The sequence below is a fragment of the Colossoma macropomum genome, unplaced genomic scaffold, assembly GCF_904425465.1.
Source record: "Colossoma macropomum unplaced genomic scaffold, Colossoma_macropomum, whole genome shotgun sequence".
NCBI lineage: Eukaryota > Metazoa > Chordata > Actinopteri > Characiformes > Serrasalmidae > Colossoma > Colossoma macropomum.
Window position 1 is genome coordinate 1,307,849 of NW_023495878.1, and position 22,886 is coordinate 1,330,734.

General features: G+C 42.8%; 1 protein-coding gene across 2 annotated transcripts in view; it reads right to left on the bottom strand.

The window, feature by feature from the left end:
• kcnd2 (potassium voltage-gated channel, Shal-related subfamily, member 2) overlaps positions 1-20,752 on the bottom strand; it is a 197,681-nt gene extending 176,929 nt beyond the window's left edge. For both annotated transcript variants that reach the window (XM_036563777.1, XM_036563776.1), the window contains exons 1-2: positions 20,082-20,752; positions 18,572-19,773 (exon numbers count right to left, since the gene is read on the bottom strand). In XM_036563777.1, coding sequence (XP_036419670.1) covers positions 18,572-19,680 — 1,109 coding nt within the window. In that variant the 5' untranslated portion in view covers positions 19,681-19,773; positions 20,082-20,752. The remainder of the gene's footprint in view (positions 1-18,571; positions 19,774-20,081) is intronic.
• Between the last annotated feature and the right edge of the window lie 2,134 nt (positions 20,753-22,886).

The following is a 22,886-nucleotide window of genomic DNA, read 5'->3' on the forward strand; positions in this document are numbered from 1 at the left end:
CATTAGTGACATTAGCCTTCTTCAAAACACTTTTAGGATAAAACAGGGGCTAACACCATCACCTTGCACAGAGGCAGGAATGCCATTGTTTATATGTAGCGGAATTCCACCACTGGCTGCATGATTACGCAGATTCTGCTTTGAAGAACAGCTGTTTCCAACACCTACATGTAAATGCAGTATAGCGCATAGGAAGTCACACCAACACAATCACATCGACTACAAATGGGTAGTGCTGATGAAACACCCAAGCATAATGTCACTGTTTTTTGTATCATATGCCTATATCATAGGCTGTCAGGAGATCTTTACTGTACAATTTGGTGTGCAGCGAGCACGAAGATAAACGCTATTGCTCAGTCTGGCACCAATTTTGGCCAAGATTTTATTGGCCTCATCTCATACAGTATGACATGCAATACACTTCTAAGACCGCAGTTATCACACAGTTTGCAGCAGGATTAACAGAGACAATCTCCATTATCAACCCATCTGCGGATTTCAACAGCATCATTTTCCCCATCTACATTCATTTTCCACCCGGCTTTATAGCACAGAGTACAGAGACACTTACAGTACGCCTTCTGGACGATCTCAAGAGATTTTCCTCTCCTGCTCCCTGATGAACATCTCCAGCTGCAGCAAATGACTGAACATGCCATGTTTGGTTCACCTCAGCATGAAGACTAAAAGCAGTCACTAAGTGTAATGCACTACCAGTGTACAGCCTGCCACCGTCGCTCTGCCGTGGCACCCTCACGCCCTACTTCACTAAAAACTGTGTCAGCACTGCTGGTGTGAAGCCATTTGCATGACACTTGATCAAACAGGGCCTGAAAAACTCGAGCAGAACAAGTGGAGTTCACACATACAAAGTGCGGTAGGGGGCAGTGTTACATTAAAGCCAGAACTCTGCAAACATATATGCTATCCAGTTTATACAATCCTACACACTTATGCCAAGTGTAGTGGATCAGTCCAGCCATGGTTGATGCCTGTTTACTTCTTTGGTTTTGTATTGGTTCTAACAGTGTATGACAAAGGCCTCGTTCACAAGAACACCCTGCTATCTGTCCAAAAAACAATAATATGCACTTATAGTTTGTTGCAGACATGTTTGTAGTGGGAGATCCGTTGTGAGCAGTCATTCAATCATGAATTCCTGAAAACAAAAACTGCTTGTGGTTGTTCTTCAAAGAAGGAAACACCAAGACAAGCCTTTTGGTCGGAGGTCGTAATTGTGTGGTTTGCATGCAACTTTGAGAAATATGTTGGTGAGATCTGCTCAAACTGCAAGACGTGCAATCAAATTTTCAGAAATCCATCAAATCATCTGACTGCTCAATCGGCTGCTCATTTGGGCAGTTAATCAGGCATCACTATCGCCCTGGCACTGCATGTCAAACGGCGGCTGATGAAGGTGAAACGCGGCCTGATGCTGAAGTCGGCGATGACCAAATTGGACTTGAAGAAATGGGCTAAAATCGCAACGTGTGTACCAGGCTTTAGTGACTTTTTGTCCATAAACCTATTGTTATTATTGAAATCAGTGGCAAGAGGAGCATTTTGGACGGATATCAAATTGTCCCTATGCACATGGTCATATTGTTTTATATAAGAAATCCATTCCAAAGAAAATAAGGACAAAATTCCAGCTTTAAGATGCCCACTGTTTTTAGCCATGTCATGTATATGTGATGTGATATATATATACATATGCTAATACATTACTGCATGTCACATAGTGTCATAAAGCAAATCAATATGAAATTACCAGTTTTGTTTTTAGACATGTGTGATATTTTAGGCATGATGTTTCCACGGGTGCTAATGAGTGAGCATAACTTTCCATTACTTGTTAGCTTCATTAGCTTCACAGCTCCAGTGTGAATCTAAAGAAGCAAGCTTCATACACCAAACATTAACTATATATGGGGTTAAGGGGAAACTGTAAAGGCTTGTAAAACATTATTCACCACACTGCTGGTTAAATAAACTCACTGTCTTGGTCTCAAACACACACACATACACACACACACACACACACACACACACACATTTTTAACAATGCACTTCCAATCACAACAAGTGCATGATTGAAAATAGCTTTCGTGCACCTGGCAAGAGGTAAATCGATTTACGGTTCTTTTTCCTAATTCTGTGGAGAGAAACACAAAAAACAGTACAAATCTTGTTTTTTTTCCCCTACATAAGCCATAATCTCACCAACCTGCCTGGAATGCTTGAGGCAAATGGAACAGTGCCTGCCTGCGTGTTTGTGAAAATCCTCTGAAGGTGATTTGCCACCTCGCGTACGTTTGTGTGTATATGGTAATTAGGCTACGGGAGCGATCTTCCAGGCGGCAGACACTATCAAGGCCGGACAGACGGAGAGAGTTTGCTGAATGTCAGGCACGGAGAAGAATGGGGCGCAATGTTTAAAACATGAAGCCGAGGTGCTAGCTGCCCCCCCCCAGCCAGCCGTAGACCTTGCTTCCTTCTGCCATCTTCTATTGGACTTATCAGGGACTGAAGAGCACAACCTAAACAACCTTTCCTCTCGTCTCCGAAAGACGCCGCGTCCTCCTGGTGCCGAGGGCACCTGTTTGTTCAGGTGTATGTGTGTGTCTGTATGACTCAACCAATCTCATTTCCCATGTGTGTGCTGACTGGTCTTGAGTCTGTTTGCGATGACTGGCAGTTCATTTAGCGCATCCACACAGGGTGCTATGACTTTCAGGTGTGTGTGTGTATGTGTGTGTGTGATTACAGGCTGCCTAACAGAGTGAGAGAGGGCCAGAGAGAGGACAGTCGATGGTAAGTGGATTCCGTGTCTTCAGGGGAACATGTTCCAGTGACACGTAACACTCTAAACGTCGTCCTTCTCTCTGTCTTTTTCTCTCTCCCTCCATTTCAATCACTCTCCTATTACCATGCCTCTCTTCACACTGACCTCCACTGTTTTTATACCCACAGCTAACCTCCACCAGAGTCACAGCACGATATTTGTGGTAGGGCACTCTCTAGACGGCAGACAACAGTGATGGCAAATGTCGAAAGACTTCACAACAAATATGTATGATTATAATCAAGAATAAGATGTCCGATAACTCTATGGTATATGTACAATAAACTAATAGTAAAAGATCTGCACGTCCATGGTTAATGTAGAATACATTAGACAAATTAACAGAAAATGTCCTGTAAGTTTGTGGTAAATATAGAAAGATTTCACAGGATATGTCCTGTATGTCTGTGTATGGTTACGGAAAATATAGAACAACTGTTAATATATGACAAATTAACAAAAACTGTTCTGTAACTTTATGGAAAACATAGAAAGACTATGCAGTAAATGTCCCGTAAATATATGGTAAAACTGAGCGGCTTCACAGAATATGTCCTGTAAATGTATGGTAAATATAGAAAGACTTCACCTGAAATATTCTACATAGTCTTTTGCAAATACAGAATGACTTCACAAGAAATGTCCCATATGCCTCTGGAAAACATGAAGAAATATTTTGTATATCTATGATAAACACAGAAAGATTTCACTTGAAATACCTGTAAATCTATCATAAAGGCAGAACAGCTTTACATTGAACACGCTGTAAGACTATGAAAAGTATAAAACAGCTTTGTTGGAAATGTTCTGTAATCTTTGGTAAATATAAAAGAACTTCATTGGAAATATCCTGTAAATCTATGTAAAATATGGAAAGACATAACAGGAAAAGTCCTGTAAGCCTTCCATAAATGTAGAAGCACGATGTGCTTACAGTGGTCTGTTGACAATCACATTCTAATTTGCTGCTAGAAGTGTGAATGACTATCCAGACAACTGGACACTCGCTAGATGTTCAGTAAACAAATGCAAATGAACTGTCAGTAAAAGAAACACAAATGAAACTTCTAAAGATAAACTAATCTTCATTTATGTAAATCAATGTGAAATGCATGTTTGTCAGTAAATGTAAAGGGTCCACTTGCTGCCCACACAAGTGTATGAACACTTACTGCTGCTCTTACTGGCACTTTGCCAGACAGCTGGGGCTTCGTATCCTCGGAAAAACTTTGCTCTGACGCAAATGTCTGGCACTTATCTTTGAATTGGATTTAAAATCGCCAGTTTATCAAATATACTGACTAACATGTTAAATTTATATAAAACTGCAAGTTGCTAAGCATCCTATGCTAACTGCTAAAGGCCAGCAGCTAGATTAGCCAGTTAGCCGTTTGCATCTGTGACCAGTCACTCTGTTTCATAATGGAATGATCAATAGAGGGAGATAAAACTGAGAATGTGAATTCTGTTGGATAACAACTGAGATAATTAAATTATAAGTAAATCAAGAGGAAATAAATAATTGATCACCATTATAAAAGAATAAATGAAAACAGAAGGCAGAAATATGAAAAAAATACACAGAGAGAGATAGACAGAGAGAGAGAGAGAGAGAGAGAGAGAGAGAGAGAGATCCATCTTGAAAAAGAAAAGATATATAGCAAGACATAGAGCACTGAGAATTCCAATTGAAGCTATAAATTAAAGGGGAATTCCACCAGTTTTTCAAAGTTTCTGCAAAATGAAATTGTTACGATACATACAAAGTCATTCAGAGTGGTTTGGTGTGAAATGCTCCGTTCTACAGAAATTCTAGAGTCAGAATTGTTCACAGTGGTGGTGATAGGAACCAGACGTCTGAAGCGTGCAATGCCTCTAAAAAGCTTCCTCATAGAATGTAATAAAGTGTAGGTTTATTGGTGGTTTTGTATAGTCAATCAAATGGCTATATTTGTGTCATAGACACTGTGACTCCTGGTTTCTATCACCACCACTGTACTGAATCCAAGTCGGCACCAATTCTCTTTGACATTGTCATCATCTCGAAGATTAAATTATGCAAAAATTTTGAAAAATTGGGTGGAGCTCCCCTTTACTGCTGGGATCAATTCAAAAGGCAGCCCAACACCAAAACCTCTTTTGTGTTTTTGTGACTGTTTGGTTTGTGTTAATCTTTAAAACTGCACAGAAACATTCTCGGAGTGAACCCTTTCAGAGCTTCTCCTCAGATCCACTAATGGCACCGTGTGTGTGTGTGTGTGTGCGTGTATGTTTGTGTGTGTGTGTCTCCTAGTGTTCTGCCTGAAATGCAGCGGTTACACAAGGCCCCTCCACCGATTCACTCCATTTGAGCCCAAATCACAAAGCCCAACAAACAGGCAGCCAAGCAGATTCACCTTGACAGTAAAAAATAAACGCAGGATCTGTTCAACCTGCATCCGCACAACACAGCAGAGGAGAAACAGGAGAGAACTGCCACACAACTCACACAAAAACACAAACACCAATAAACACAAGAGTTCGTGCCACTTTAGTTGTGGGAAACCTGCAGTGTCACATTTTGCTCAACATTCTTGACAGAAAACCAGCTTTTGCTTGGAATAAATGTGCACATGCTTTGAGCATCTTGACACAATAAGTGATTTTTTTTTAAATCTACATCCTTGTTCAAGAACACTTAAAAATGGGTCAAGATTAATGTACCAGAAGAAGTCTCTCTCTCTCTCTCTCTCTCTGTCTCTCACTCTCTCTTTCTCTTAGTGTATTGGGTACCTGCCTTGTACCTACACTCATTGACCCAGATTTATCAAGCATCTCAGAGTAAAAATACTGGTCTAAAATCAGGTCTCATCAGTCTATGTAGTCCTGTAGAGCACACTGTAAAACACATACACTGATCCAGATCAGTACTCATACTCTGAGAACTGTGATAAATATGAGCCATTGGTCATTTTCTTAGAAACACTGGAGATACATGAATGTATTAGGCACAGTGGGGCACCTGGGATTTTTTATACTTCAGTGCAGGGACTTAGTCTTGTGAGGCTCCAGGTAGAGCAGAAAGATAAGTTAAGTTGCTCTTTATTTATCCCACAACGGGGAAATTCACCTCTGCATTTAACCCATCTGTGCAATGAAACACCCACATACACGCAAGTGAACGCACACACACTAGGGGGCAGGGAGCGCACTTGCCCAGAACGGTGGGCAGCCCTATCCACAGTGCCCAGGGAGCAGTTAGGGGTTAGGTGCCTTGCTCAAGGGCACTTCAGTCATGTCCTTTCAGCTCAGGTCACCTGCTCCCTAACCTCTAGCCCAGGACTGCCCTAAAAATCATTTTTATATTCAAATTGTGATTTAAAAGAGCGCAATTGTCAAATCACAAGAGCTGCAATGTTAATTATAATAAAGTTTTAAGCATGGAAAATTAACCACATAACACAAAACTTGTGAACTGTCTCTAGGTGAGTTAGACAAATCAGAAGCAATCAAACACCCACGTGATGTGTACATGAAAACACAACCACAACTAACTGCCAGTCTGGCACAATTAAACCAAAAGAAGTGGATATGCTGAATAATGAATGAATTAATGAATGAATCAATGAATGAAGCAATGAGTAAGATTAAAAGTTGTACTTTGAGCAACACAGATGGTTTCTTTTGCAAATAAACACAATTAGCCATATTAATGTGCAATAACAGCACCAGCCCCTGAGCACTGACTCCACTGACCTGGTCAGTAATTCATCCCTGCTTGGGTTAAGAAAGCTTCACCACCCAAAAATATCCAGACAACAGTGGGCCCTGTGGTCAGAAACTAACCACTGATGTAGGGCTAAAGGTTGACCAGCACAAACAGTGCATGGTAAAATGTGAGCCATCACATCTAATGGTACACATAACACATGTAGCAACAAGGTAGAGTGGTCAGTGAGTGTGCACAGTGTTTAAAAACCCAAACAACACTGCTGTCCCTGATCCACTCATATCAGCATAACTCACTGTCATGTTGGTGTCACCGCTGTGCTGAGAATCATCCACCACCCCAACAATAACTGCTGAGCAGTGGTCCTATGGTGGTCTTTTTCCAGTCATGAGCAGAGTAGAGAGGGGCTGATAAACTGTGCAGACAACAGATGGTAACTGTAAATCTATAAAGTGCACTAATATGGTAGATGTTTCCAATAAAATGGCCAATGAGTTTACCTACAAGATAGCAGTGTTTAATAAGGTGTGAGCTCAGTGTACACATCGAATGTGTGAGCCTGAACAGGCAGATTGATTCTCAGCTTGTCTGTCTCTGTCTGTTCTCCTGCTGAGTGAGCGGCACTGTGTGATCGGTCAGTAACTGACCGGGGTCTCTGCTTCAGGCCCGTTTCATTGCTTCATATCGAGGCTTAATCAATACACACCAACACAAAGCCAATGCAGGACTGGCCGCACTCACTCCAACACACGTTAAATACTGTTCATCTCGATTAACAGTAAGGACTGTCTCTCTCTCTCTCTCTCTCTCTCTCTCTCTCTCTCTGTCTCTCTTCTTCCCTCTTTCTGACATTCTGTCTCTTCTCTCTATTTCTCTCCATATATTTCTCTGTTTCTCTCTCTCTCTCTCTCTCTCTGTCTCTCTTCTTCCCTCTTTCTGACATTCTGTCTCTTCTCTCTATTTCTCTCCATATATTTCTCTGTTTCTCTCTCTCTCTCTCTCTTTCTGACTCTCTCTCTCTCTCTCTCTCGCTCTCTCACACTCTCTCTCGCCTAATGAAGACTATCCACATTAAAGCCTCAATGTGTATTAGTCCAGCTTTTTAAATGCACTCCTTCCTCTTTTAGAGTTAAACTCAGACATTAATAAACCCTCTTAACGCCAGAGAGACCCTCAAATGCCCTGCTTTTTATTCTTCCTTTCCTTTTTTATCACCCTGCTCTTTCTTGCTTTTTACCCTCTCTCTCTTTCTCTCTCTCTCTCTCTCTCTTTCTCTCTCTCTCTCTCTCTCTCTCATTACTCCCATCCTGTGTGCCTTTCTAGGTGCCATCATTAGACATTCTGTTTAAAATAATTTTTTAGCTCTGTGGAGAAGGAAGGAAGAGATAGAGAGAGAGAGAGGGGGGGGAGAGAGAGAGAGAGAGAGAGAGAGAGAGAGAGAGAGAGTATGTATGTGTGTATGTAGATAGAGTGTCTCGCATGGCCAAATGCATTAATTCAGTTAGGCCCAAAGTCCAGAACGCCCACACAGGAAGAGACTGAACACACACACATACATATACGGAGAGAGAAGCCAGTGGAGATAGCTAATATGAAGAGCCCACAGTGCTAATTACGCGGAAATCAAATCAGTCATGACCTGCAGGAGATGGACTTTCTCCCTGACTAATGACCAGAGAGAGGAAAAGAGAGAGAGAAGGAGGAAAAGAGGGAGAGAGACTGAGGCGAAAAGTGAGGGAGATTCGGGACTTCTACTGATAAAGCGCGCCAGACATATCAGCACAAAAAAAAGGAGATGGTGAGAAATGCTGTGTTTGATACGGAGCTGTGAATAAACATTTCTTGGAGACCAACAGAGCAAGTTCTTTATCAAGGAACATATATATCTGAGAAAACCGTGCATGGTTTAAGAAATTTAAATCTGTTGTGTTTCTAGGTGTCATCCTAGCTGCAGTGCAGTTAGAGCGTCCAAGCCATTTGCATATTAGTTAAATCCAGGTCAGATCAATAGAGTGGCTTCACAACGCCCAGTCACGTCCACCACTAAGGGCAACTCTGGACCATCTGTGGAACATAATAAAACTCAGATATGTCCCTGCAGACCATGCAGCTCTATTTCTGGACCTTGTAAATGTACACATGTGGTGAACATCTCACTTTTTGTTATATAGTCTAAAGCAGTTGTTTGGGTGCCCCTGGTCAATTAAAACATCCTGTTGATTTTCCATTTACAAAATTGTTGGGATGCTGCGCAAAAAGTAAATAAAAACAGAATGCAATGATACGCATATCACCCTATATTAGATTAAAATTACTACTAAGACAACATATCAAATGTTGAAACTGAGAAATGTTTTTGTTTTTTGAAAAATACATGCCATTTTGAATATGATCCCAACAGCTTTCAAAAAAGTTGTGACAGGCCAACCAAAGAAAAAGATAAAGTTGTGTAATGCTAAAAAAAAAACAACAACTGGTGGTTAAATAGTAACAGATTGGGTATTAAAAAAACAGTCTTTCAGAAGTAAAGACAATGAGGGGTTTACCACTCTGTGAAAGACTGCATGGGCAAAAAGTGCAACAATTCAAGAATAATGTTTCTCCACATAATATAGCAAAAATAATATAGGGGATTCCATCATTTACGGTATATAATATCATCAAAAGATTTAGAGAATCTAGAGAAATCTCTGTATGCAAGGGCAAGGCCAAAAACCAATATTAGCTGGCTGCGATCTTCAGGCTCTCAGACGGCACTGCATTAAATACAGACATTATTCTGTAGTGGAAATCACTGCAGTGGCACAGGAGCACTTCTGAAAACCACTGTCTGTGAACACAGTTCATCACTGCATCTTCAAATGCAAGTTAAAACTCTACCATGCAGAGAAGAAACCATATATAAACAGGATCCAGAAACACCGCCGCCTTCTCTGAGCCTGAGCTCACTTAAATGGACTGAGGTAAAGTGGAAAAGTGTCCTGTGATCCAACGAGTCAAAATTTGAAATTCTTTTTGGAAATCATGGACACTGCATCATCGGGGCTGAATACCACCTGGCTTATCATCAGCTCACAGCTCAAAAGCATCCGTGATGGTATGGGGTGCATTAGTGCACATGTCATGGGCGACTTGCACAATTGTGAAAGTGCCATTAATGCTGAACACTATATTCAGGTTTTGGAGCAACATATGCTGCTATCCAGACAATGTCATTTTCAGGGAAGGCCTTGTTTATTTCAGCAAGACAATGTCAAACCACTTTCTGCATGTATTACAACAGCATAGCTCTATAATAAAAGAGTCTGGGTGCTAAACTGGTCTGCTTTCAGTCCAGATCTGTCATTTGAAAACAAATGGCACATTATAAAAAATGAAAAATACGACAAAAGATACCCCAAAAAGTTAAGCAGCTGAAATTCTATATCAAGTAAGAATGAGAACATTTCACATACAAAACTACAGCAGTGTCTCCTAAGTGTTCCTAAATGCTTACAGCGTGTTGTTAAAAGAAGAGGTGATGAAACACAGCGGTAAACATGCACCTGTCCCAACTTTTTTTGGAATGTGCTGCTGGCATCAAATTCAAAATGGGCATATATTTAAAAGTTTCAACATTTGATGTGTTGTCTTTGTACGTTTTTCAATTTAATATAGGGTTTAAATGATATGCACATGATTGCATTCTGTTATACAGCTGGGATAGACTCCAGCACCCCCCGCGACCCAGAGGGATAAGCGGTTTGGATGATGTGTGTGTGTGTGTGTGTGCATTCTGTTATTTACATTTTGCAGTGCCCCAACTGTGGCACTTTGAAGGTTTTTAATTAAATTACTACTAATAACCTTTAGTTTAATTTTATTATTTTCATTTAAAGGTGTCTGCCTCTGCAATGCATTGTGCCTTGATTAAAACCTTCACATTGTTTAAAAAACCTGCTTGTATTTAACTATTGTAAGGATTAAGGAGTTGACCTGTGGGGCCTGTTTCCCAGATGCAGATTAAGCTTAGTCTTGGCCAGAATTCAGAGCTGGATTACTGCACAGCTTTGGGACTGAGCTCAAGGCACCAACAAACCAACACGACACAAACTGTATGTTATAATAGCACACAATTTCCTTTTAATTACCAGCATTATGAGCCCTGTCCAATATGTTTGCTAATTACACATCCGCAGATGTTTTGGTCATCTGTTAAATATGAAGTGCTTCTAGGGCATATGTTAGGAAAACTGGCCAATACAGCAGCATCAGTACTAGGGGAGTCTTAAAGGGCCCATATCATGGAAAACCAACAATGGAAATTTTCCTTACGTTTTTTTGGAAATGAAGCTGTTTAATGTTGTGTGCAAACATTCATCAGCCCCTACAGTCCATATATGGAAATGCTCATTCAGCCTACAGCAATTTAGCCCCACCAATTCACGCTGAAGCTAAAAGGGAAAAGTTACAAATATGACAAAATTGTAGGATATGGGCCCTTTTAATAAAGAAAGACAGCTAAAAATGTATCATCCACTCTCCTCCCCTTAGCTACAAAATCAGCCTATTTTGAATACATCATGGTTGTGTTATCATAACCATAAACATACAATATTGTGATGTCACAACCATGAACACATTAACATGTAACAAGACTTTAGCAACTAAAAAAAACGCATGAAAGTGTTTTAGGCTACCCACATGCAATCTGGTTAAATCGATGGCTTGAAAGTATGTCATTTGACGTGATCATGTGATGTGTTTTTGATATTTTGATTGGCTGCTTCACAAAAATTGCCTCTGCAAGTTAAGTTGCTTGCAACTGTTGCTGCTGAGTTTCAAATGAGCTGCAGTGCACGTTATACTATGCAACTTAAGTGCAATTAAGCTTCGTGTGGGTTTCAAGCAACTAAAATTGCATGAAAGTTTTAAAGCCAGCATTCAAGGCACAGTGATAAAAACAGCCTGTTTAACCCTTATAGATGAAGAGAGGTTGAAAAAGTCATGTACAACTGAATTATGACTGTTTTTTGTACACAGAAGCTTTAAAATGTTATAAATTGACTTCAAGGTATATAAAAAAAAAACAAGAAAAATTTAGACCACTGACACTTTAACTGGAATGAAATGGTCAATGTGATGAGGATAAACTTTCACAAAAAATCTTTCCTTTTCATTTCTTTGACTGTAGTGAGTGATCGTGGGGATCAATTTGAGCCTGTGATTGTGTGTTTTCCACTTTAAACACACTTAAGCCATTTTAAGTGATAAGGGCGCAAGAGACGGCGAGAGAGAAGGAGACAGTGAGAGAAAGAAAGGAGTCCAATTAGCCTCTCAGTGTGGGATGATGGTGAGGGAGTGATACGGATGGATAAAGGCTCCTGCAGTCACACAGGAGCGCCACAGGGGTTATTCCACATGACAAAGAGACTTTAATTACTTCATTATGTGCCCTTTGTGTCACCACGGCTGAGCTAATGCACCAGCCATTCAGATGTAACCCTGAACTCATCCACTCCTGTGAGAGATGACAGACATATTGCATTCATAAGGCGCACGCACTTTCTTTCCCACTCACTTTTATAGCTTCACATCCGAGCGCAGCATGGAATCAGATGCCTCTCAGAAAACATGCAGAGCCACGCATAAGTTGCAAATAGTGCCGGCTATTATAAAAGCATGATGCAATTTGATACAAATTATTTCTCACTCTTAGCTCATTGGAACAAGAGGGGCAATTCGGTTGAAAGTGGGGATTCTGAACTTTCAGTTGATACCATGTGTGTGTTTGTAAGTAGAAGAGATATTTTATTACCATTTGAATTTGATATGATGTCATTCTTGTGTCTACAGTCTGGTTTTGTGGATTTTAGCCACATCTATCATTTCTTGACATCAAAACAAACAGAAAAAGTCAGAAGTGCAAATCACAACCTGTTAGTACAAAATGTAAACTGAATCTAAATGTAATTCATTGTATAGCTATGTTATAACTGTGTAATTACATATGTAAGTCTACAAAAAATGGTATAGAGCTTTAACTAAGGATCTGCTAAGTCTTTTAAAGCCCTTAATTGTGTGGGTTCCTGCAGAAAGGAGCATTCAGCCGTGGCTCGTTTCAGTGTGTGTCTAGAGAATTTGAAGAGGAGGTCATCAATAATACAGTTGGCATTATTGCGTTTCTAGGAACCACACATTCCTGCATGCACCTTCTGATGAGGGTTGCGCTAATGAGGGTAACCCCACACCAGAGCAGCCTGACAGACACTCCAATGAACCCCTTTCACGTCTCGGCCTGCATCTTAACCCCGGCCTGACTTCACTGCCACTGTGCCCTCTGATTCCTGCCCCTTACCTCTCAGGAACTTCTCACCTGTCTGTGAACCGAACACGCATGTCCTGCCAAAACCTCCTGCTCTCCCTTGTCGAGGACAAGCAGAGAGCCGAAATGTATTGCTTTTGGAAGTATTACATTCGTTCCTAATCGGAACCGCTGCCTGCAGCCAGGGACATGACCATGTAATCTACAAAATCCCCAGATTGTTACCTCAAGCTAGATTGAAATGAGGACTCGGCCTGAGAAACAGCTGGCCTAGGCTGACCCAGCGAAAGATAGTTAATAAGGGTCGGACAAACTCGCCGCTTTACTCCATTATGCCCTTTATAGCTCTCTCTATAATCTACCTTCATTATGTCGCTTTATGAACCCTGCAGTGGAGGGATAGTAAAAAACTACGAGGAGAGATAGAAAATGAGAGAGAGAGGGAGAAAGAAAGAGACAGTCTCTTAGGGAATGGCTGATGGGTACAGAACAAAATTAAGTGGCATTTAATTTAAAACACATATTCACCGCACTCAATGCACTTATACTTAATGCACAGTTCACTTTCACCTCTCTTTCTCTCCGTCTGTCTTCCACTCTCTCGTTCTCTTTCGTCTGCACGTCTTTAACTCTGACAGCTGCTTGCTTAATAGATGCCGTTTGACAGTGAATAAGCCAATTAAAATACTGCTGATTTAATTGAGCTGGGCTGAGTTGGCCGGGTCCTGAAATGAGTCCATTAGGAGGTGCTGGGCCCAGTGCGGGACATGTAAGCTACGGTTGCAAGTTATTTTCCCAACCCTAAAGCATTCATGTTTGAGTAGAGTGGAAATCCTGGCAGACTGAGATCTAATTGCAGGCTGTTGAACTTGGGATCAGGCCTGAACATGCTTTAAAAGAATTGTTTGGTGAAAAATCAAATCGAATTTACCTTACCCTAATACACCCAAGAAATTTGCTTCATTAGTTTTGCAGTGCAGTAACTGATGCTATTACCCAGCCAATTAGAACCATACAAGCTGCATTCCTAAATATATCCAACTTGCCACAAACTATATCAAGTTGTGTGATAATATAGACTTGATTTTGTGGTTTCTGACAATGTATAGCACACTGTTATATAATGGACACAAGTACATAGCACAGGGTGCCTATACATCCTCCTCTTTTAGGACATGTCATTTTTTCAGGACCTAAAAACACGTCTGACTGGGATTTCTAAATTGACTAAAATGTCTGGGAAAGCTTTGCTTTCAAGTTGACTTTTGCTTTCGACAGTCTGCCACATGCTCACTTAGCAGAGCTAAAACCAGTAGTACCCGTCATCTCGAAGTCTAAACTTTGTCTGTACTTTTAGAGTGAGAAGAAATAGCATACAAAACAGTCTAAACCAGCTTTACAGAATGACCACAGTCACAGTTTGCTGTGGTCCTACCCTACGTATCGTGTAGCTACAGCACTACAGTGAGATTCAAAGCAGTATGTCAGCTATCTCATATAAGCTGTGGCTTTAGCTACAGAATTTTGGACAAGCACAGATAAAGGCCTCTCTTTATCTAGATGGGGGATGACAAAGTGCACCAGCAATAAGCTGGAGGGTATATCCATAACGCTGGGGACGAACAAGCTAAAACACCTGGGTGTCCGAATGAACTGCTTCAGAGGACAGGAGACACTGCAGCGGTGTGTCTCTCTCATCAACAGATGAGTTTATCATTGTGCTCATTGCAGAGGCCTTCTAGCTACAGGCAGAACCTGCCCAGAACTCCAGCTCAAGTTTTCAGCGTTCTTGCCCCTCCCTCAATTAGTCTTCTCTCATTCTACCACCACCTGTTGAAGGCATGGTCTGAACTTACAAAGTAACGTTTTACCACCTTGGCTGTAAATATGTCTCAATATGTACTAATGTCCTAAAATAGGCTAAAAAATATTATATAAATGAAAATGCAGACTTACTTTACTCTGCTTTAAGCTTTAGCTCAGCTATAGCTGCTTTTCTTGCATCTCCAGCAGGAATCTTTTCCGCAAAAGACTATATATGTATGTATATATATATATATATATATATATATATATATATATATATATATATATATATATATAGGGTCAACACCCAAAAACACATACCCAACAGAAACAAACAAACAAACAAACAAACAAAAACAGTATCACTTTACTTGATCCCTGCTTCATAACCTTGACATAACCATGCCATAAACATGCTATGGGAGATGTCATGTGCGAGTTGTCTTGACAGTCCTGACATTATGGTTAGCCTTTACATTATGGGGTGCTTCTTTAAACCTTATAAAGTTTCTTCACACTCACAGTACACTTACAAAAGTGGTTATGAGTGTGTGCTGTGGCCACATGCAGCAATTATAATACATTCCAATATATGCCAAGTGGCTGAAAGCATGTAGGGACTAGGCTTAATACCACAGAGATAACCAAGTAATCTCATCCTCCCTGAGGCTAATCTCAAACCAAATGTCATGTTTCTCAACTTCTGCTCTGCTCTGTTTAATGGGCGCACTGGGTACCACCGCCCCTCATCCAGACTGGACGGCTGAGTCATACATTTATCTCCTCTAACCGCCATCCCCAAGATCCTCCACCCCCAATCACACATCCATCCCCGCCATGCCACCCACACGGCTGGCTAATCACAACATTAAAAAGTGATATGGAGATTTGGAGAGGTCTCTGAGGTCCATGAGAGGGCAAAGATGCTTAGTAACGGCAGCCCTGGCCACTTGCTGAGGTTCTGTGTGTCATCAAAGGAGGGATAGGATTAGACCGAAAGCTCGCACGCGGAGCTGTAGCGTAATGGATTAACTGTGAGAGGAGGATACCGAGGGTCTGCGGTATTACCATTAAGGATGCTTTGCTTTTCAACAGCTCAGGATCACATTCTCTTTTAAGAAGCCTACAAGAATCAATCTGAAAACAGTCAAGCCGCAAGAAATGAAAGAGTACAGAGCTGCTAGGAATAAGACATATCATCACTTGTTTTCAAACATTGCACGGAACATCTGTGAGGTTAAAAATAAGCATTCAACAACCTCCAAGTGTCTCATCTCGTAATTTCCCACCCTGAACATCCGTTCTCTCAGCCAGGTTCTTGCTCAGGTGTGCCACTCTGATTTAGCAGGTCCTAAAAATGAAGAGTTTCTTTGGTGCAATACCTTAAAAGAACCACTTTTGATTCCCTAAGGAACCCTTGAAACGATGCTTATTGAACCAGTCCATACAATGTAAAAGTTCCATCCCAGTTAAATCATTTCTTTAGAACCATATGTTCAAACCAGGAACCTGTCAGGAACTTTTATGTTTAGTACTCCTTCTGCTTCCACTATGGGCACTGGGGGCACATGAAAAAAATAAATTTGAAAGGAGGGGATGCGCTCAGGCGGAGTGGAGGGAAGATGAAAGGAGGGGTTGCGGAGCTGAGGCCTTGCAGCTGCGGGACTGTTTAGAAGACACAGTTCATTACCAGCCAGCCCTTATGAGTCAGCTCCTCTTCCCAGGGTGAAGAAGACCCACATGCAGGCTTCCACCATTAGCTCGGCGCTGACTGGTGGACACTAATTGCATTCTGTCTACTGACGTTATCTAATCAGACTAGCAAGAAGTTGTTCAATGCAAACACGACACAAAGAAATGAAACGACCAAACAACTTTTTACTGTCTCACCATTGCTCACTCTCTCATTTACACTTTCTCACAGCCTCAGCTTCTATCTCTTCACTGTTCCATCTTGACATTGTTCAAAGCTTAACCAACATAATTTCCACCTAAAAAAAAGGTTTCAGGCAACATTTACATACTAAAAAACTAGACTCTTAAAAATGAAGAATCCTAACTGGTTCTTGGATGTTTGGTTCTAGGAAAACCATAAAAAAGGTAGTTTAAAGGTACAAAAGTGGTTCTTCTATGATGTCACTCAAAAGAACCTTTACTGGCACTTTTATTTTTAAGAGCGTACTACATTAGGACAGTCATAACAACATGCTTCAAAGGTGCCAAAAAGGGCTCTTTGTATGATGCCATAGAAAAAACACTTTTGGTTCCCTAAGAAAACCTTGTAAATGAGACATGTGAGTAAGAAGATCCTATTGAAAGTTTAAAGAACCTTGATATATGTCCTATTTTTAGATCTCTACTTTCCCCAGTTCTAGCTGTAGTAAAGATGTTACTTTGAACCCATGTGGATCATTTCAATGCCTTCTGGCCGCACGGATGTCATGTACATATGCAAGCAATATGCAGCATTCTTTGGCTTAAAAGAGCACCAGGAAAATCCACACCTTTACATACACACTAGCACTCCATCAAAGAATGTAATATAAAGATTCTAGGAAGAACCCTTAGATTGGTATGGAACTTTCATGTCAAGGTTCTTTAAACTTTAAAAGGTTCTTCATACTCAAAATCTCTTTTTCAAATATGGTTTATTAAGGAGCCAGAAGTGATTTCTCTAGGGCTCAAAGAAGTCTTTACAGCACCTTAATTTTTAATAGCGTTTAAAACAATTGGACAGTCATTACAGAACCAAAAACCATAAAATGCTAATAAGATGTTAAGACACAGAGGCAGACATGAGGTAGGAACAAAGCAGTCAGCATATCACTAAAGCGATGCATAAATCCCTCTAAGGACTTAAAAAGCGAAGGCCTTAAACGAGAATTACAGCCCACTGACCCGTTCTGCGTGGTCTATCAGTGCAATCCAGGCGCGCTGCCATTCTCAGTTCTGTGTTATGACAGAAACTGCTCTGGACTTCAAAAGGCAGCTGATCAAAGCAGCAGTTGTGTGCCGGAACGCACGGTTTGGTTATTGCCCCAGAGTGTGACTCACACCCTCGTGTGGGCCTGGCAGCGTCCATCTCCCGAGCAGCCGAGCAGAGCTGCGGGGCAGAGCGGCATGCAGGCAGCAGCTTCAGCACCACAGAGAGCGACCGGTGTGCAGGTGGGAGGCACAGAGAGGCGCACTCAGCCGGGGAGCGAGCCAGTTAATGAATGGGAAAACATATCAATAGGGGATGTATTACTGTAATCGCGTCGAACGCTCCGTCTCGTAATAGCTGCACCGGCGGTCTTCCTCTTGGCTCTCCGACAATATGGGGATTGCAATTACACCACTGCTACAACTGCCACAGGAGAAAGTCACTACTAGGGAAATGTGCTAAAAAGGCGAACACATCTGTTGGAGCGCATGAGTGCGTGTGAATGATAGGAGGAGGGACAGATGCAGTGTATGTGTGGCTGGGTATTTAACACTTTGTGGGGACCATATGTCCCCAGGATGATAGACAGTGTTGATGCTGTGAGGACGTTTTGCCAGTCCCCACCAGGAACAGAATGTGTTTTTTACAAGAAATAACAGCATTTAGCTGTAGGAAAACAGAAGTCAGCATACTCCAACGATGGGAATACAAAGGTGTGTGTAGAGGAGTGAGTTATACCTTTTATTGAGCCCCCCTGCCCTTGATATATGTCCTATTTTTAGATCTCTACTTTCCCCAGTTCTAGCTGTAGTAAAGATGTTACTTTGAACCCATGTGGATCATTTCATTGCCTTCTGGCTGCACGGATGTCATGTACAAATGCAAGCAATATGCAGTATTCTTCGGTTTAAAAGAGCACCAGGAAAATCCACACCTTTACATACACACTAGCACCCCATCCCAGAACCCTTCATCACTTACCCCAGTGTTGTCATGGTGACGATGGTGTACCAGAAGGCAGCAGGGATGCTGGTGAACTTGCTGGAGTTGGAGCCCTTCTCAGCGTAGAACATGACGGTGGCAAAGATGATGATGGCCATGGTGAGGGAGAAGAGGAGAAAGCCCAGCTCGGAGGCGCAGCTCTTCAGCGTGTAGCCCAGGATTCGCAGACCCGCCGAGTGGCGTGAGAACTTGAAGATGCGGAAGACGCGGAACACCCGGAGGGTGACAAAGGCGCCGCTCACATCTTCGTTGTCTGTCATGACCAGGCCGATGTAGTACGGCATGATGGCCACCACGTCGATGATGCTCATCACACTCTTCACAAACTTGTAGCGGCTGGGCGCGGCGATCAGGCGCAGCAGGTACTCCACGGTGAAGATCATGACGCACGCCGTGTCCAGACAGAAGAAGGCTAGCGCATACCGCTCGCCACATGACATTTCCCTGGCCCTGCTCCCTGTGCCACATGGCACCGTCTCCACCACATTGGCCATCACGGATACGGCAATGAAGAACCCCGTGACATAGTAGAAGACCAGGGCCATGGTGCTGGTGTGCGGGTTCTCAAAGGCGCGCCACATGGACTGGCGGATGGTCAAGTCCAACTGCGTCACATCGTTGCCGTTCTCGGTATCCTCGTCATCCTGGATGCGCTCGGCGTTCTCCCGGCGCCGGTCCTTGTACTCTTCGTAGCAGCAGTCGCCAATGATCTCAGGGATGATGCCGAAAAACGCCAGCTCCTCGTCATATGCCGAGATGCACTCGTGGCGCGGGTAGTGTAACTTGCCCGTGCGGTAGAAGTTGAGGATGTGCCGGAAGATATCCGGGTCACGGTCAAAGAAGTACTCGTTGGTCTCCTCATGGTAGAAGAAGTCGCGCTCTGTGCTGCCCAGCAGGGTGTCCGGGTACCTCTCTAGTGTGTTGCGCCATGTCTGGAACCGGGTGCCACTCACGTTCAGGATGATCAGCTCGTCCCGGGTGTGCCTCTTGTCACGTGGAGGAGGGGGCATGGGCGCGCTGGCCACGGGCATCCAGCCTATGGCCGCAGCGCGCGCAAAGGGCAGCCATGCTGCGACTCCGGCCGCCATGGTGAGCTGGTGGGTGCAAGGTGGTCTGGCTCAGGCAGACTCAAGGCTCACTCCGGGCTGCACTCACAGGTCCGCCACGAAGGCAAGGGACATCTAGGGACCAAAGACAGCAAGAACTAGTCACTAAGTTCCAAAGGCTCAGTGCAAGTGTTTTATTACACACAGTGCCAGATAGACAGTCTAACAAGCACTAGGAGATAAAGTAAAACGTGCTTTGCGCCTGACAGACTTTGTTAAATTACGATAAATAAGGGCGAGGAAAGAAGAAAAATGGTGTCACTATCAAAGGGGGGTTGCATCCGTGCGTAAAGCGAACGCTTCCCCCGTTCAGCCAGAACAGCTCAGGATAAATTACACGCATTTGCACTTTTCCTGACGGGGCTGAAACACATTCAACTTACCTCCACACAAATCCACTCGTGCTCTGAAAGTAAAAAGCCCAAAGCAGCTGGCATGAATCGCGGTCCTCTCTCGAGCGTTGAAACTATGCAGACTGAAAGTAAAAAGCAAAAAAAAAAAAGTGCCCTAAATGTTCCCCCGCGCTCGCTGCAGAGGCTGCAGCAACAAGTTCAGCACTCAGGTAGTTTGTGAAGGCGATTCGGGCGCAGCGCTCGGTCGCACTCAGCCAAGGGCACTTCGGAAAACCGTGCCGGCGCGCAGCAGCAGCAGCCTCTGCGTTTTACAGCGATACTCTCCAGCAGAGCCTCACAGCGGTCCATTCATACAACGCCGAGAGAGCCCCCCTGACCAGAGCGCGTGTGCGTGTTCAGTGTGAAAAAGAAATCCAGTCCGGCTCTCCGTGTCCGTCCCCGCTCGCTTCTACTCCATCCACCTTCCACAGGAACAGAAACACAATTCAACCAAAGCGTCACACAGAGGCTGACAGGAAAGCAGCGCTGAACCGGCTTCTACCACCAGCCCGAGACGGACGCGCGCGCTGCTGAAGTTGCTCCGTTCACCCCTCTCTCCGAGCCACCAGCAGAGAGATGTGCGCGTGCGGTGGAGAGCGCGAGCTTCTGTCCAAGGCGTGTCACGTGCTCAGTGAAACCAAGCCCCCCTCAGGAGCCGGCAGCGTGGTCGCTTACACTCCGGGAACGTAAGCTGCGGCGCAGTGTGTATGCGACAAAAAAAAAAGCGAAGAAAAAACCCAGAACCCCGCACCACGCGCAAAGTGGCTTGCGCGCGCTCCACGAAACCTCGCACGGTGAAACAGGAGGGAAGGCGTCGTAGTAATGCGCGTGACCTGAGCTGAAGCGCTGATGAGAAGAACAAGGGGGTGGTGGGGTGTGCGTGGGGGAGGTTGGGGGGTTCGGTGGTTTCTGCGCTTCTCGCGGCTGATGCGCGCGCAGATGCGGAGCCGCTAGATGGAGACAGCTTTCAGTGCCTCACTCACGGGAAGCCTCAAGAAGCTCAGCGCGAGGGGAGCTCGTTCAGTTGCTTCAGTCCTCACACACACATACACACATATGTGTATGTATATATACATGTGTATGTGTATATATATATATATATACATATATATATATATATATATATATATATATATATATGTTCATCGGTGGATCACTGGGAGGATCCTTTATAGATCAATTGATATATGATGAAAGATATATTCATTCTCGTCTTTATTATGGGTCACAATAGCATATAAGTCGTTATGGTTTAAGGATCTTGTGAGTGAATGCACATCCATATTAGACAAAAAAGAAACATATCACTGCAGGACAATATCACCAATTCTTTCAAATTTCAACATTATTAAATGGTCAAGATACACCGATCAGCTGTGACATTAAAACCACCTCCTTGTTTTTACATGTATCGTCCATTTTATCAGCTCCACTTACCATACAGGTCTACTTTGTAGTTGGTAGTAAGGACCCCCACAGGACCACCACAGGGCAAGTATTATTTGGGTGGCGGATCATTCTCAGCACTGCAGTGACACTGATGTGGTGGTGGTGTGTTAGTGTGTGTTGCGCTGGTGTGAGTGGATCAGACACAGCAGTGCTGCTGGAGTTTTTAAACACCTCAGTGTCACTGCTGGACTGAGAATAGTCCACCAACCAGAGTGTCCTGTGACCACTGATGAAGGACTAGAGGATGACCAATACAAGCTGTGCAGCAACAGATGAGATACTGTCTCTGACTTTACATCTACAAGGTGGACCAATAAGTTCTAATAGAGTGGACAGTGAGTGGCCACAGTGTTTAAAAACTCCAGCAGCACTGCTGTGTCTGATCACCTTGCACCAGCACAACACACTCTAACACACCACCACCACGTCAGTGTCACTGAATGACCCACCACCCAAATAACACCTGCTCTGTGGTGGTCCTGTGGGGGTCCTGACCATTGAAGGTCAGGGTAAAAGGAGGTTAACAAAGTGTTCAGAGAAACAGATGGACTGCAGTCTGTAACTGTAGAACTACAAAGTGCACTTATATGGTAAGTAGAGCTGATAAAATGGACAATGAGTGTAGAAACAGGGAGGTTTTAATGTTGTGGTGTATAAACAAGTCATTCAGAGTGGTTTGATGTGGAGTGCTTCATTCTAGAGAAACTTACCAAGTCAGAATTGTTTGCAGTGTGTATGACAGGAATCAGACATCTAAAACATTTAATGCCTTTAAAGGCTCCCTTAAGATAGTTCTGAGAAGGTTTTATTCTACAAGATGTTTTTAAAACACACTTTATGTAGGGGTACATAAAGGGCTTTGTAAGGCAACATAGTCCCAAAGAAATCTTTTTTTTTTTTTTTTTAATTTAATGCAATTTTACCATTATCAACATTACATATAAAACCTTAGAAGACACATACAGTATGGCTGCTGGTGTTTGATAGTAAATAAAATGGCTGTATGCATTTGTAGACATTGCATCCCCTGGTTTCCATCACCACCACTGTAAAGAAATCTGAGTTGGTAAGTTTTGATACAATGATTTCATTTTTTTCATATCAAACCACTCTGAATTTGTTTGCATCTTAAGGACTGAATTTTGATCAGTGGAATTCATCCTTTAGTCCAATGGGAGGAATCTTTATAAATTAAATGATATTTGATGAAAGATTGTGAATGATTATGAGCCAGACAATAGCATATAGTGAAATAGTACATATCTTATGAAGTATCATTGTGATATGTTGAAGATCTGTAAGTTCATCTCAGTTTGTCTATGTGTGAAAGTAAATGCTCAGTAAACT